Raw genomic sequence first — 15,232 nt, 5'->3', positions numbered from 1 at the left:
GCATTGTCATGTTCTCTGTCCCTTCCCTGTACTCCCCTTTTAAATATTGTCTTCAGGTCATTGGAAAGTTCCCGTAGCATATCCCTTCCCAACCAACGGCATAGTGAATTATGGCTTGGAAAAAGAATTAGACGCTATATATAGCTACATATAACTGTATATAAAACTATGTACTACCAAAGCGCTAGGAAGGTTTTCGCTATGCCAAGACTTATTCTTTTTAACAAGAGGAGGTAAATTGTACATGTGTGAAAAGCCTGATTTTATGCAAAGAGTTTTCACCCAGGGTAGCCTGAGGGACTGGAAGTCGATGTCATGTGGAGCAGCAGAAGTGATGGTTTGCAGACCCAGCAGCCTCCAGAGGAATCAAACCCCTTTATTTTATGATTTTGGCCACTGACCCTGTGAGATGCCTGGACAGATGTGTGCCTAACACTGACTATCCAGCTACCTGCCATCCTCCACGGACAAGAACATCAGTACAGCAAAAAGGTCCAGTACTGGGATTTAACAATATAGCAAAAATCATTATCCTGTTTTGTTTTTTTTTTTTTTTTTATGAAACAAGATGAAGGATATCAGCCTTTAAACATCTAAGAGATGTTTTTGTTTGTCTGTTTGTTTTTTTTTTCCCCATGGCAAAACTACTCAGAAGATTGAAAGAAGCGTTTTAAAAGGTACTTACACTGTACATGTTAGAAATCTGGCTCTTCAGTTTCATTTTTGTATGCTATAGCAATAGGATATCTAGTGGTTTGAAAGCTTAAGGCATCTCTGAACTAAAATAGGCTGTTACAGCCTGTAAACTAGATCTTCCTTTATTGGCATTGGAGATTATAGTGATGCTTAGAACTAGTATGTCACAAATAATAGTTCTATCACACAATTGTTATATCACAAATGACAATAATCCTTTAACAGTATCATTTTCCTGTGCATTTTCTCTATATATTTGATAAGCATATAAATGCAATATAAAGGTATAACTAATTAGATGGAAAGTAAATTAGCATGAGGTGATTCTTAACTTAAAAAACTATTTGCTCAAATGTTTCACTTAAAAACCACAGGTCAGAATCTTAACTGATGTAAACTGACACAGCTCTGCTGTCTTCAATGAAGTTAGGCCAATTTATGCCACATCTGCTACTACTGAAGTCAATGTTTCACCCTGAATTTTATATTAGATAATGAAACAAAACATGTTTTCTACCAGCAGTAGCACTGGTCCTTCAGGTAATGTATTCCTTCAAAGTTATTCTCTTAGGAAAAAACCTGCTTTTCCATCACTATATACATGTATATAATATATGCAGACATATATACAGACAGACAAAAAAGACAGATGCATAAATGTATCAGAACAGGATGTCCGTTACTTAGAAAATGCACTCTAGACTTTTTCTAACGTGAAGTACAGAAGGGATAAAAAAAAAAAAGTGGAAAGTATAATTCAGCAAAATTTTATGAGTTGAACCAAAGATTTTTAAAATACACAGAGTCCGGAAAAAGCAAATATGTTACAGGTGGTAGCATTATATAACTTCATATGCAATAACTTAATGTTTTATGTACATCATAAATCTGACCTAAATTTAGAGCTTCTTTATTGATTAAGAATGAGAAATAACCTGCAAGTAAAGTGATCCCAGATCTTTTAAGTTCATCCAGTTAAAAATGGGTTTTAATCTGTTGGACAATGACAAGAAATTTGGAATTAGGAGACAATAAAAGAAGCCGGGTTAGCTCTTCAGACAGCGTCTATTGATTTACCTCTGCTGAAGAAACCCTAATGTGTTCCTGCTGAGGATCTGGCAAACAATTTTGTACAGCTCTTGCAATGCCTGTCTGAGTGTTAAAAAAAAAAAAAAAGGGTTCTACAGGGCATTCTCTCTATACCTCCACCTGTACGTAAGGGTTAAGTAAATGGAAAATCCTGTTCTTTCCTAAACAGGACTGTTCCCTGCTGGTTCCCCCAAACTGCCCCAAAGGGAGCCCTGGGGAAAGGGAGCAGGGCTCCCTCCCCTGCTCAGGCACGCACAGGCAGGTGCATTCTGCATCCTGTTGTGATTTTCTAGTGGGTTTAATGCACCTCTGTGTCTCCCTGCAGTTGGATTTGTTCCTTTCAAGCCCGGATCTGACTTGGGTAATTTTGCAACCGTTAAGTACAACATTCCTACACATCCAATCCTGTTTCCTCAGAAGTCAGTGGGAGCAGAACATAGCTCTACTAATTACTTTCTTATTTTGTCTGGTAATTGGTTTCTTGCGTTCTGTTGCCTTATGTGGAGAGAATGCCACATGTTGCTTAACCCCAGATCCCTGAAATTGGTGTGGGTGTCTGTGTTAGGTCACCTCACCTAAACTCGGGCACGTACAACACAGACATCTGAGTATGAGCCAGTTTGCCCCATTCAGTGAATGTACAAATACAGCCTCTCCAATGGATGATCTCAAGCTTTGAATTGGGCGCTCCTCAGGTATTTTCTGCATATACACATGCTACGTTCTGCCTAAATATGTTCTTTCCTGCTTACTCATGGCTTATGTGCTTAAGTCTACTCAAACATTAACTTTATTCTTCTCTCTTAAATACTGTGGTTGTTCACTTACACATCTGGAATGGATTTAAGCGAAGATTAGTCTGCTTTACTCCTTAGACTGCGGTGTAATTCACAACATATTAGGTTGTATACATTTGCACAGATCATTTTTAATCAGATGCACAGCATGCTGTTCATATCCTTTTACCTTTTTATTATTATTTCTGATACTGTACTTCATCAAACTCAATTAGACCTGCCTAGTTTCATCACTAGAAATGGGTTTCTTCAAGTACGGAATGGGGCTGCGATATGCTGCTTCATATCGAAGAGATATTCAACAGATATAACAATTCATATTCCCGTTACTTTATGACTGTAATTTATTTCCTTTACCCAATCATAAAAATCGTACCAGATTCCAGCCTCCTGCAGCCTGCTCCGGTTCCTTCCAGCGTCTCCCCTATTACTTGCCACTCTTTTCTTTAAATTTCACTTCTCCATCCTCTTCAGTTTGGCACACGCTAATTTCCTCTCCTCCATCGGACTCGGGCAGGTGGGTTATATTCAGAGCTCGCATAAACAAGCAATCATGTCAGACAGTAGGTACATTCCCTGACTATTCCCCTAATCAGTCCACATTTACCTCTCTAAGTGCTTGAAAAATAAATAAGCAGATGGTGAAGCCAGTTAATTTTCCAGAAGTGTCGTGGCAGAAAACGAATCTTCAGGAAATGTTTCCGATGGCAATTTTTTACCTCAAAACCAACCCGCTTGCCTTCACTTACACTTTTCCCCTTTTTTAGTATGCGAGGGAGGTATAAACTATACACGATACAGAAGCAGTGGCCCTTTGACACGTCCAGTGCTGCTGTCTGACATGACAACGTAAACCATCTGGCTCCCACAGACGCAGCGCGCAGGGGCGGGGGGGGGGGTCATATTGTATCCCCTCCTCCCCATTTTTGGAGTCTGTAATAGCTACTGCCAATCAAGCACCCTCCTCTCGCCCAGCTCCAGGAGGAGATGCACATTTGAAATTCCTGGCTAGGTGATACGGGCAGGCTCTAGCTGAGAGACGGACACAGGGCCAGATTATTTTTCATTGCAAATCTAATAAATTCATTTATTCGTCTGATTTTCACCTTCGCAAGGGACAGGACCCGGGCTGACTGTCAGATTTGCCGAAGCCTGAGAGGAGGTGGGCGCTGCCGCCTCCTGCCCGCCCCAGTTTCTGCGCAGGGGCAGACCTGGGCTGGGCAGGCGGTGACCCCCCCTGTACGGCTGTCCGGAGGATACAAACACTTGTGCCACGGGAAGGGCAGGTGAAGACGATTTCACTCATAGCTGAAGTCTGAAAAGGAAACCCAAAGCTAAAAGCGTCTGAAGTAGTGCAGATAAACACACTCCTGACTTCCCTGCTTTGTGAAGGTGAAAGCAAGGGTCGAGAGAATGATTCAGGCACACGAGGACTAACAAACTTACTGCGTAAATGACCAAAAAATGCACCAATTTAGATTTTGTTGATAGTTACGGACTGCTAAAAAGAAGCTAAACCAAACATCCTCTGCCAGCTCCGGGGCCAAACACATCACTGACTCAAGTGTCTCAAAATCCAGAATGTTAAACCAAGGTTGGATCTGTCCTCTCATCTCTGATCATCCTTTCTATAAATCCTTGATAAAGTGTGTGTTAGTTTTATGGTACAATCATAAAAGAGCCAAATGTAGAAGTAAATGACCTCATACCAGCTATCTCTCTGCAGATAGATTCTCTTGGCAGAGAGCCAAGAATTGATTGACACACATCTTACGGAACTCGAGTTAATTAATATGTCTACCAATTCCCAAATGGATCTCAGGAAGCAGAGAATCTGTTTAATGCAGTAAGCAATGACATACTGTGTGTGGTCAAGAGACAATCACTAATTGCCAAGAATGCATTCTGGAATAAAGCATTAAAGAATATGGAAAAAAAAAAAAACAAAAAAAAAAAACAAACCACCTTCCACTTTGCAGGTTCTTTATCCCTTCAAAACCTTATGCTCAGAACATTTTAAAGACTCATGTTTCAAATATCAAAAGACATTTTTATAGGGAAAAATGGTTCCCAGACTATAAAGTCAACACTCAGAAGGTCTGTTAATTTTTCTACAAGAAGAAATTCTGATTTTTAAATATCCGAATCGGCATTCATTTAACAATGATGACTTTATTTTCAGGGAACTCTGCAAACCTGAATTGCAAAACCATAAGGTAACTTGAAAGAACTGTTCTTTGGAAATCACAGAAGCTGCAAGTAACACATCTATGGACTCACCAGTAAAACATACCCATAAATTAAGTGATTGCTGAAAACACATCAAGAGCCCGGTTGCTAAACTGAAACAGTCCATGGAGCAATACTCAGGTAAGCCAGACTGAAAACAAAGTAAAGCGGACTAATCTACATTTCATCTTAATAGGAAAATTGACTTTTCTGGAGAGAAAAAGGATTGAAATGGAGCACAGAGACATTCTAGTCAAATTCCCAGCCAGGAAAACCAGCGTAGGCCCATTGCTTTCGGTGAGTGATACTGTTTTTCACCAGGGGAGACCATACTTATCTATTTAGTTATGACGATCACTGACAAAACAGTACAAGAGCTACGGCAAGATTTCTGCAACACTAAGCAAAAAATCAGCAAGCTGATTAAAAAAAAAAGAATGGGGGAAAGGGAGAGGAAAAGTGATTTATTTTTCACTAAAAAGTAAGGAAACAAAACCTAGGTCACATATGAAAAACTGTCAGGGTGTTAGGACAAATCTGAGAAGTGGGATTTATGAATGTGTGACACGATTTTAATTCCCAGCTGGGAGAAAGCTGCCATGGTGTCAGACTGTACTGACTAGTAGGAGACTAAAGGACAGTTGGCCCCAAAATAAATAGGCTGAACTACCCCTCTTGTAGCTGGTATCTGTCCTGACCGAAAAAAAAAGAGAGTGCTTTTAACTTCATGAACCAGGCAGAATGGGCTTATTCATATTTATTTAAGCCCCTGGGGGAAAAGATGCTCTGTAGGGGAGAAAAGTACAGATTCTGCTGTGATTTATCAATCAGCACGTCAGCACCTGATTGAGGAGCTGGTCCTACCACATCCACTCACCGAGCCACAGAAACTAGTGAGAGTGCATTTTTGGCAGGAAGACATTGTGGCTAAACACCAATAAAGATGAAAAAGAGGCAAAAAGGAAAATATTGTTTTAAGATAGTTTACCTCAGGATGGCTTCCAACTTCAATATAGGTGCAGACGGGATGAAAAGCCCCTGTTCCGCAAGCGTACAAGTGGGTTTGGTTGTAAGCCTTCAGCACCTTGATGAAATTAGCACATTCTCTCTGCAAATAAAAGGGAAAAAAAAAAATAAAATGTATCCACAAAGTTAATTCAGTGATTATGACTAATGGGAGCTCTTCTGCGTTAGGGATGTGCAGCTGAATGAGCAGATTTTCAAAGTGTGATCATTTCATGCTGTTTATAAGCTTGTTTATTGCTAAGCATTTAATAACTAGCCTGATTTGGGCTCTCATTTAAATATCTTTGATTGTCATTTAATAAAGCATCCACCCCTGAAGAAAAGATTACACAAAAAAAAAAACCAAACCCTAATTTTTGTTTCAGACATGCTGCATCTTTGTAATTTATGCTATTGCCATGTTTGTAAGACAAAACCCATTTATAGAAATGTGTCAGAATGAAATAATGAAGAAAAATGGACCAACTGTTTGCTTGTATTCAATTAAGTAACAATTAGAAGAAAGATGGGCCAGATGGAAGGAGTTGATGAAAAACAAATCATTGATACAACATTTCTAACAGTAATATGAATGCTGCCTCACCCCCGTTGTCTGTGTTTAGGGGCCAGTTTTACAAAGATGAATACATACGCTAAACTTTAATGCAATTACTGACAGCCCCGAGAATATAAGCGTTGCAAGACTTGGACTGCACATTTTCTACCTAAGTAAATTATCCACCACGAGTAATTCTAGTTCTCAGCAATTAAGAACTTAACAGCAACACTAACAGTCCCTAGTACAAATATTGACTGTTATCTGTTAACAAAAATGTCATTATTAATGCCTAATGTTATTAAAATGGAAATGTCTAACCTGATTGTCAAGTTGGTGACTTTTTCTGTTTACTTAATAGTTTTATTTCCATCGGGTCTAACAATCAAAAGAAATATGTCGATGCCTGTGACTTGGTCTACTCACACTATTACAAATAATGGATTTCAAATAGGAGACAAATAAGAACATTGAAATAAAATAAACATTTCCAGCGAAGGAAACTTTTTAATGCACATTTGATGACTTTTTCGGTACAGCACTCAGCTGCACCTCTCCAAGTGGACCAGAGCCCATGGAAACACCACCTGAGCTACCGCCCCCACACGAATCTCATGGACTGGCATCATCCGTCTCTGCAACCTGCTTGCTTATTAAAACAGATACTCTCAAACACAAAATAATGGCTCTGCCAGGAAAACGCATGTGCAATTTGAGGCATGCCTTAGGCCACCACAGGGAAAAATAATGAACTTACACAGATAAAATACTGATTCCCTGCCTTACACAAAGGACTGTACTGAAATGACGTTGTTATTGTTTATTTCCATAGCAGATAATGGCAATGTATTAAAAAGAGCACCCGAAGAAAAGCATACAGAATCTTACGACGTCTTTGGCTTACTGCTGAGAACTTCAGTTATATTTCCAACTGAGACGGAAGAGGAAACATAGAGCTAGTTAAGGTAATCCAACAGGAAATAGAAAGAAATAGAGATGGATGTTACCAGGGGTCTCTCTTAATTCTTTCCATTCTGACCTTTCTTAATAAAAACACACACAATTTCTGGTGCATGTGTGTTCTTCCTCCCACACATGTATAAACACGAACATACATTTATTATATGTCTATGTATCCACAGACCGCTTTCCACTGTCACAGTAGCAGAGTACTAAGCAAATACCTGGAATAAATCACCAAAATTACGTTGTCTGTTTTGATAGTGTTTTTAACGCTGTTGTCCTTTTTTCTTTTTAATAAAAGAAATATGGCGAAAAAAAATCGTGTGTTAATAATTCAATGCCTGCAAGAATAAAGATGGGCAAATCCTGCAAATTCACATAACATTAAAAATGAACAAAACTGAAATTGATCCTTGCTTAAACTCTGATATTCTGTATTTCAGATGGAGCATCTGACTTTGACTCTACATAGTTTAAAAGTGACCAGTGACTTGTGCATTATTAAATAATTTAGAATTTTCCCATTTATGGTTGTATCCGGCCAAATTTAATCACAGCACTGTTTCAGTAGGACGGTGCTTTGCCTTGTCCGGTTTGATGTACCATGATTTAAAAAAAAAATGTCTTTGTGGTCTACTACTACGGTTTGTTAAGGTTTTTAAAAATTGCCTGCCTGAAGAACACGGGATGTCAGAGGCCAGTGGACGCGTACCTCTGCAAAATGCTGGGAGTACCCGGGCTAAACCCACAGCCGGTGTGAATCCAAACAGACTGTGCCGAGTTCAGAGGAGCTATTCTGATTTACAGCACCACGCCACCTGCGACTGGATGCATTCGCTAAATACTGTTCAGCTGCTTATCTGTAATACACAGCAAGAAGGTATTAGCTAATACTTAAAAGGTGAGATGGAAAAGCCTACTTAGTTTAGGGGCAGTCCTCGTTGATTTTTATGGATGGAAATTAAGAAAAATTCTATCATCAGATTCACTGAATTATTCCAGATTAGCGTGGGGAGGAGGAAGTAACTCCATCATAGCCACGTTTGAGCTTCAAGTGCTCAGGACTGATAGTAGTGTAACTGTGTTAATATCAGTAAAGTTACTCTGGATTTACAATATATTTCCAAAAAGCAGATTTGACTTATTCATCTCCGCTTTTAAGCTCTCCTTAATTCGTGATACATGTTTTTTACCATAGATGTCCGAGAAATACACAACCTAGTTAAACAATGGGGAAGGTAAATACCTACAGCAATAAACCTTTGACTATGACAAATAAATGTATAAAACTTTTAAAGTTCCCAGTCCAGTTCAGACTGCTCTTATAGCTTCCTTGTGTTTTACAGCTGCATAAAGGAACCATTAAGGTCTATTCAGTAAATTCTTATACACCTCCCTTTATATATTTTACATGATTGTAAAAAAATAAATAAAGAGGTGTATTAAACCACAATAAATGACATCAAAGTAAAGTTACAGTTCTGATTTAAGCCCTTGTCAACTCAGGAAGTTTAAAGTGAAGTTCCTGCCCTCCCTGGGAGACGGTGCTATTCTCCCTGGACCACGAGCAACGGGCGCATTGATTTCAATTGCAGGGCAATGAGATTCCTTCCCGTGTCTCATTGGCCTTACGTACAGCTGCACGGGAACAGCGTGATGCGTGCAAATGTTGCACCTTTGCGTTTGGTACTTCGAACTTAGCAAAAGTCCGCTTCGTGATGGCAAATATTAGGTTTTCCCACTTTACGTGACCTGGGAAGGAAAAATCTTCCCATAAACCTCTAACAGCTTAAACAGCTTTGGCTGATTTGCTCAGACTCCATATCTCAGCACACACGTATGCCGAAGATATTCTGGTCAGGGAAAGTGTGTGAGCGCTGAGGTGACTTGGGTCTGCCGCGACATAAGGCTTGGGTGATGGACTCCCGTTTTCAGTCTCTGCTTCCGCACTCGGAGGCTCCTACGATGGTACCTCCAGCTGTGAAACCTGGCAGACGGCTCTGCCGGTCCCCACACCGGTGGCTACGTCAACTCGACTACAAAGCTACTCCGCAACCCCCTTGGCTGGAAGCCTGGAATGACTCGGGTGCCTCCAACTGGGTTTGTCCCACTTGGCAGCAGCCTGTCCCCTTGCCAGAGCCCCGGGCCAGCGCTATATTGTTAGCGCGAAGGTCTGTGCCAGCAGAACCAGGCATTTCACTACACGATCTCAGAGGGTAAGGCACTGGAAAGGAGACAAAGACAACAAAAGAAATACAGTATCTCGGTAAAATACAGCAGATGGGAGAAACTAACCACCGGAGGATGAGGAAGTAATCCAGAGGCAGAAGCTGTAAGGAACAAATTGCCAGGGAATTTAAACACTGTGTCTGCATGTGAGTTCAGCCCCCCAGCACCTCCGTATCTATTTTCACTTTCCCCAGGAAAGGGATGTTGTTTAAAGGGAACATATTCTGGTCATATCCCTACCCTTTGAATATTGTTCTTCGTCGAGTAAAATAGATGAAGGAAGAAAATTAGACTTTTAAAAATTATTTTCCAGGTGGAAATCAGGGTTTTTTTTCATATGTGAAAGCATGGTGGTGGGGGAGTTTAAAATAATTTTAGCCTAATAATGTGAATGAAAATGAATGCAAGGTTTGCAAAGTTCTCTGTAGGCAGAAAAGTATTACTTGGATAGGTTATGAAAATAAATCTTAAAGAGAAGCACTGGAATCACCATAGTGAATTGTTATAAATTATTCCACCTAATAATCCTGTTTATTATAATGGGCAGCTTAATATTTGGAAACTTTTCTTGTCTATATAAAGCCAAACATTGGTTTATGCCCTAAAGCTTGAGTTTATACATACACACATACATACAGCAGAAAGCATAAGTGATTGCATATGGTACAGAATGACTGAGGTAGATATTCAAAGAGAAAATTAGGTAAGTCATGTGGGAGTTACTGCAGTCCTCAAAACTCCCATTCATTTATCCTGCCTACCCCTGGAGAGGTTTAATCTTCATTTATATTTCAATAAATGGTATAAGGTTTCCCCAAGAGCCGTAGGTTCTGCCTTTGGCCTTGTAAAGAAGCACCTCTCCCTTAAAATCCAAGCAGCTAAGCCCCTACATCATGTCTGAGACCTTTTAGCACAGCCTGCGAGGTCTTTCTCTCTCTGTCCTGACAGAGGGAACTTCTTCAGATAGCTACTTGTTTATGTTTTTACAGCGTAACTGCTGGATATGCTTCTGCAAACGGTCCTGTGATGGCATGATTGCCAATATCCTCCAAAACATGGCCAAAGAAGTGGTTCATGCCTAGTCCTGGCTTTGCCATATGTGATGGCTGAAGCATTGACCCCAAACTTGGGCTGCAATCGAGTTTGTTTCTCTGCTTGAAGGAATATGGACCGTATCCCTCCCCAAAGCCCAGGATCTGGACACTACAGCCTTTCCTGGGGTTAGTTTGGCATATAGGGGCACAAGGACATCAAACCGAAGCCATTCTCCCTTGCGTACGGGAGTTAAAGCTTCATTTGGCCACCTGGAGGGAGTTTACTGGGCATTCCGGACTGAGAAAACGGTTTTAACTTCAGGTACATTACAGATGTTTACGCTTCCTTTAAACTTGACTGAGGAGGTTACGGTGTTCAGATACTCAGCTCCACGCCGACAGTTTATTGAAATGAAAGTGGCTAAAACCATTCGCGACATCCTTTGGTGCGGCAGCCAAAGCACCAACCCCACTGCAAATTCTGCTGTACTGAACTCCTACTTGTAGAACAAGTTGAGAAGTTATTAGACTGTCACTTACATTCAGAGTGTGAATTAAAGTCAAATAGGTCCAGCGTGTCCGGACAGAGATCTTAACTCTAAATTTCAATTCCAAATGTTATATACTACGTATAAGGGCAGAGGGCCTGTCTTGAAGAGAAGATAAAGTGTTAATTAAGTTTTCCAGAAGGGCGCCCACTATATGAAGATCAATATGTCTAACTTACTAACCAAACATACACATTTATTTTTTAAGAGTTTTCTAATATTTATATATCAAATTGATAGAAGGGCTTATGCAGAGAGAGATTAGCCTGCAAAAATAAATTACAAAGAAAATGTCTGCGACCAAAAGCATAGGAGCCAAATGCAGAAAGACTGAAAAACAAACACTACAGATATGTAACACTGATTAGGCTGTGTTATGCAGACTTTTCCCGGACAGTTACAAAAATAAAGTCCATCCATCTGTCAAAACATCTGCTCCGCGTATGAAAATTAAAACAGAATTTAGGTGGTTTTTATGAGTTTCCAGTAATTATCTCTCTTCCAGAAGCCTGGAATTTACATCCTTGGATCTGGATTACTGATGCAGCAAAGACTTTTTAATGACATCTTTTTAAGTGGAAGTTTAAGGGTAAGTCCCTGTGACCAACTAATATCCAGATTTTTCTCCTTATTTTAAGAAAGCCGTTTCATTTTTTTTTTTTTTTAACCAGCATTGATGTCCATACTACTTCTCAGATATTACAGCAAATGCAAATGGCCAGATTATGCAGGGCAATAAGTAGAAATCCAAATAATCCATTACAGTATCATTAGCTTCAACAGTTTTCTGCCGATTTAATCCAGATAAGGATCAGACCCTGTAATACATTCTCCCTTATTTCAGCCTTCCCACATAGCCAAGCGATTAAAATATCAGAAGGTTTTGTCTGAACAGGATGGACAAGGGGATTTATAGCTATCCTCTGACAGCTGGACAAACAAAATAAATACCTGTTTTGTCTTTCAAATCAAAGTGGATGGACAGTTTCCATACAAAGTCCCATGCATGAGTTTAATTAATATGTTTACTTTTTTTTTTCTTCTTCTGTCCAATTAGCTGAATTCTCAAGTGGCAAGGTCAAGGATATCCATGGAGAATAAGTAATCCCTGATATTACTGCTGTCACTCAAATTTATCACACTGCTGAAAGATGTTCCGGACTTATCGGGGAGCTTTTTAACTTCTCTCTTTTGCTCGCGGGCTACTGCCAGCTGCGATCTGTTCAGCCTGGATTGGCCAGGTATCCTTTTCAGCATGCAGCAGCATTGTTTCAAGGAAAAAAAACCCAAAACCTGGAGGGTTAGTGCAATAAATATATGTGTGATTGCCACGTACTCAGACGATCGATTCTCAGCTTGATCCTGCAAACGCTTTAGCATGTCAGTGGGCACATGCAAGGAAATCCTCTCCTTGGTGAGCTCTACGTGGGCATACGCTTTCCCAGTTCTTTGCTGCTTGTGTGCAAGTTTTCGTAAAATGCAGTGAGATTATTTAAAAATTGTTGCTGCTTCCCTCTTTCTTAGAAAAGCACTAAGAAAAATGTTGGTCAAAGAGCACGGTGTGCTTAAACAGGCCCAGAATAGACAGGGAACAAAGCAAACTATTCCAGCCCTCTTAAAATGCAATCATATTATAAAATTTTATTGTATTGGAGTAAACTAGTTGGTAACACTGCTGCAAAGCTACTGCGCTAAGTGCTGCATTGGCAGTGACAGGAAAGTCCCCGAGCACCAGGAGCTTTGTACAAGCCCTCACGGGTGGGGAAATGCTTCCCGGCACCTGTACCCGATGGGATAACCTTCCAGCCGAACCTGTAGAGGCAGGTGTATGATTTTAGAGCGGGGGAGGCCAGCTGGCATGAAAACATTTGCAGACTATGATTTATTACTGCGTACCCCTTGCAGTTTGGATCGATAGCAACATCCCCCCCCCCCCCTCCTCCTCCCCGTTTTGTCATTATTGTACCTTGCAATTAGCAAGATCGATGTTTTATAGCCCTGCCCTCTGAGAAAGAGTCAGTCTGCGGTGCTGAGGGAAGTTAGTTGAGCAGCTGAAGTGTCAAGGTCTGCGTTACAGAAAGGGGTTTCTATTAACTTACTTCTTGGGGGTTACATCCCCATCAGTCAAAGCCTTACAAGCAGTGTTCATCCTATCGCGCGCACTTACCCACGCAAATCCAATATAAACCTTAAATATGTCTAGGTAAACAAGATACCTGGTCTCTTTACAAATCTGTTATTCTGTGGACCAATTGTACTTGTCTTCCCACCTCAGAGCTTTGAAAAAGCTGACAGATCTTTAGACCTGGTGCCCTTTATATTGGATTGTGATCTGGAGGACTTGACGCCTCTGGAGATGTCAGGAATGACACTACTCTTAGGCATGGTGACCGCTGACAACGTTGCAGCGGAACCATTGATTAATTCCGTATCTAGATTTTCCTCTGCTGTCAAGATGTGCCCTGAGAAATTTCAGACTGAAGGTACTGATGAGGGTTGATAAGACGTTTTTGGTTGCCTGGTACAGCTTACTGTAGTCCAGTTATCTTTCCAATTAAGTTATGCCTGTTATCTGCCTGATTTTTTGATATGACAAGAGTTCATGAGAATACATAAAATGTGTAATTTACTCAAGTTGCAGGATGTCTGCATGAATTTAAACCATAAAAGCATCAAGACAAGAAAAAAGAAGCCAACTAACAAAGCATGTGATAAAAAAAAAAAAAAAAAGCCACTGAAAAAACCCAGATATATCCTGATTCCTTCAAGCCACAAAACTGCATGCCATAGCAGCGAACAGTTGTACTGTCAGCACACTTGCGCAGCAGATGGAAAGCTCCTCTGGTTCTTTCCTTGTCTTAGTGAGGGTGAAACACAAAATGCCTCCTTGCCTGTCCTCCTACCTACTTGCAAATCCGGTAGTCACTACCGGCGCTTGGTCATTTGGCCCAGAGTTTACGCTAAGGCTGAGCACGGAGAGAGCTAAGCCAGGTGGGATACTCCCTCGGGTCTGTCCTGGAAACAGTCTTAAGCCAGAAGCCATCAGAAGTCATGAGAAGCCCCGCTTTAAAGGTGCCTCCCTTGGCTGCACAGACTAAACACATCAGGCCTTCAAATCTTTGTCGTTAGCACCAACCACCTGAGCCGGCAATCTTAGGAAGTAAAATTTCTCCAATTTTTTTTTCTGCATACAGTACGGTCAAATTGCAAGACATGTTTCCAGTCCTTAAATCTTCATTCAGCAGAGGCAGACAATAATTGTTCCGGACCTGGGATGCCAAGAAAAAGCTGCAGCGCTAAATAACTGATTTAACGACCATCTCATATTTTTGTACATCTGGTTAATGCGTAGTTAACAAGACCAAACAAAGTCTTTTGAGGATCCAGTCCAGCAAACAAGTGGGTTTTTAGGATTTTGCAGCCACAGTGTGATTGTTGTACATTAAACCTTTCCGTGAGTGTTAGCAAGCTTCCTTTATTTTGAATTGTTATCTTTTTCAGTAAGATGCACTTCCGACAGCACAGAATGAATTTATTTAAGGAACAGAAAAGTATTTCAGAAATAACTCAAAACGTCGGGAAGCCCTGAGGTCGAGCAGAAGCCAGTTCTTTTCTGACCCTAACTTTAAAACAAAATTGGGTTTGCTCTGTAGAGTGAACCTGTCCCGCATTTTGAGCATGGCTTTATTAGCAAATGAACAATACTGCTTGGTTTCAGCCCAAGCAGTCTCACCAAGCCCAGCAGCAATTTAAGTTGCGACCACAGTCTAGATCTAAAGAGTCTCTCTCGTTTATCTCTTCTATCTGGGTGGGGTAATCACCTGTCTCCTGGAGAAATCAGATTACACCCCGCCTTTCCGAATGGGATCAACACCTGCTAATTGGGTGGAGTATTTCAGACAAACAGGTTGTCAAGCCTGTTGTAGACACATAAAGCACTTAGACTCCAGATCAGTCAACTTGCCTTTATTCAGCACGTTACAGGCATATCCTGTAATGACTTCCACTCACAACCACCCAAGAAAAATATACTCAAAACTTCTGTGCTGAAAGGGAACGTAAAACCATGAAGTGTTGAAAGGAAGC

At 40.6% G+C, this 15,232-nt stretch overlaps 1 protein-coding gene across 1 annotated transcript in view; it reads right to left on the bottom strand.

The window, feature by feature from the left end:
• SEMA3A (semaphorin 3A) overlaps positions 1-15,232 on the bottom strand; it is a gene marked incomplete at its 3' end in the record, with an annotated part of 167,821 nt that overhangs the window by 92,062 nt on the left and 60,527 nt on the right. Inside the window, exon 4 of the mRNA XM_082490315.1 lies at positions 5,800-5,919. Coding sequence (XP_082346441.1) covers positions 5,800-5,919 — 120 coding nt within the window. The remainder of the gene's footprint in view (positions 1-5,799; positions 5,920-15,232) is intronic.

The sequence above is a fragment of the Vanellus vanellus genome (genome assembly GCF_965231255.1).
Source record: "Vanellus vanellus genome assembly, chromosome: 1".
NCBI lineage: Eukaryota > Metazoa > Chordata > Aves > Charadriiformes > Charadriidae > Vanellus > Vanellus vanellus.
This window is presented reverse-complemented; position numbering and strand designations above follow the sequence as displayed.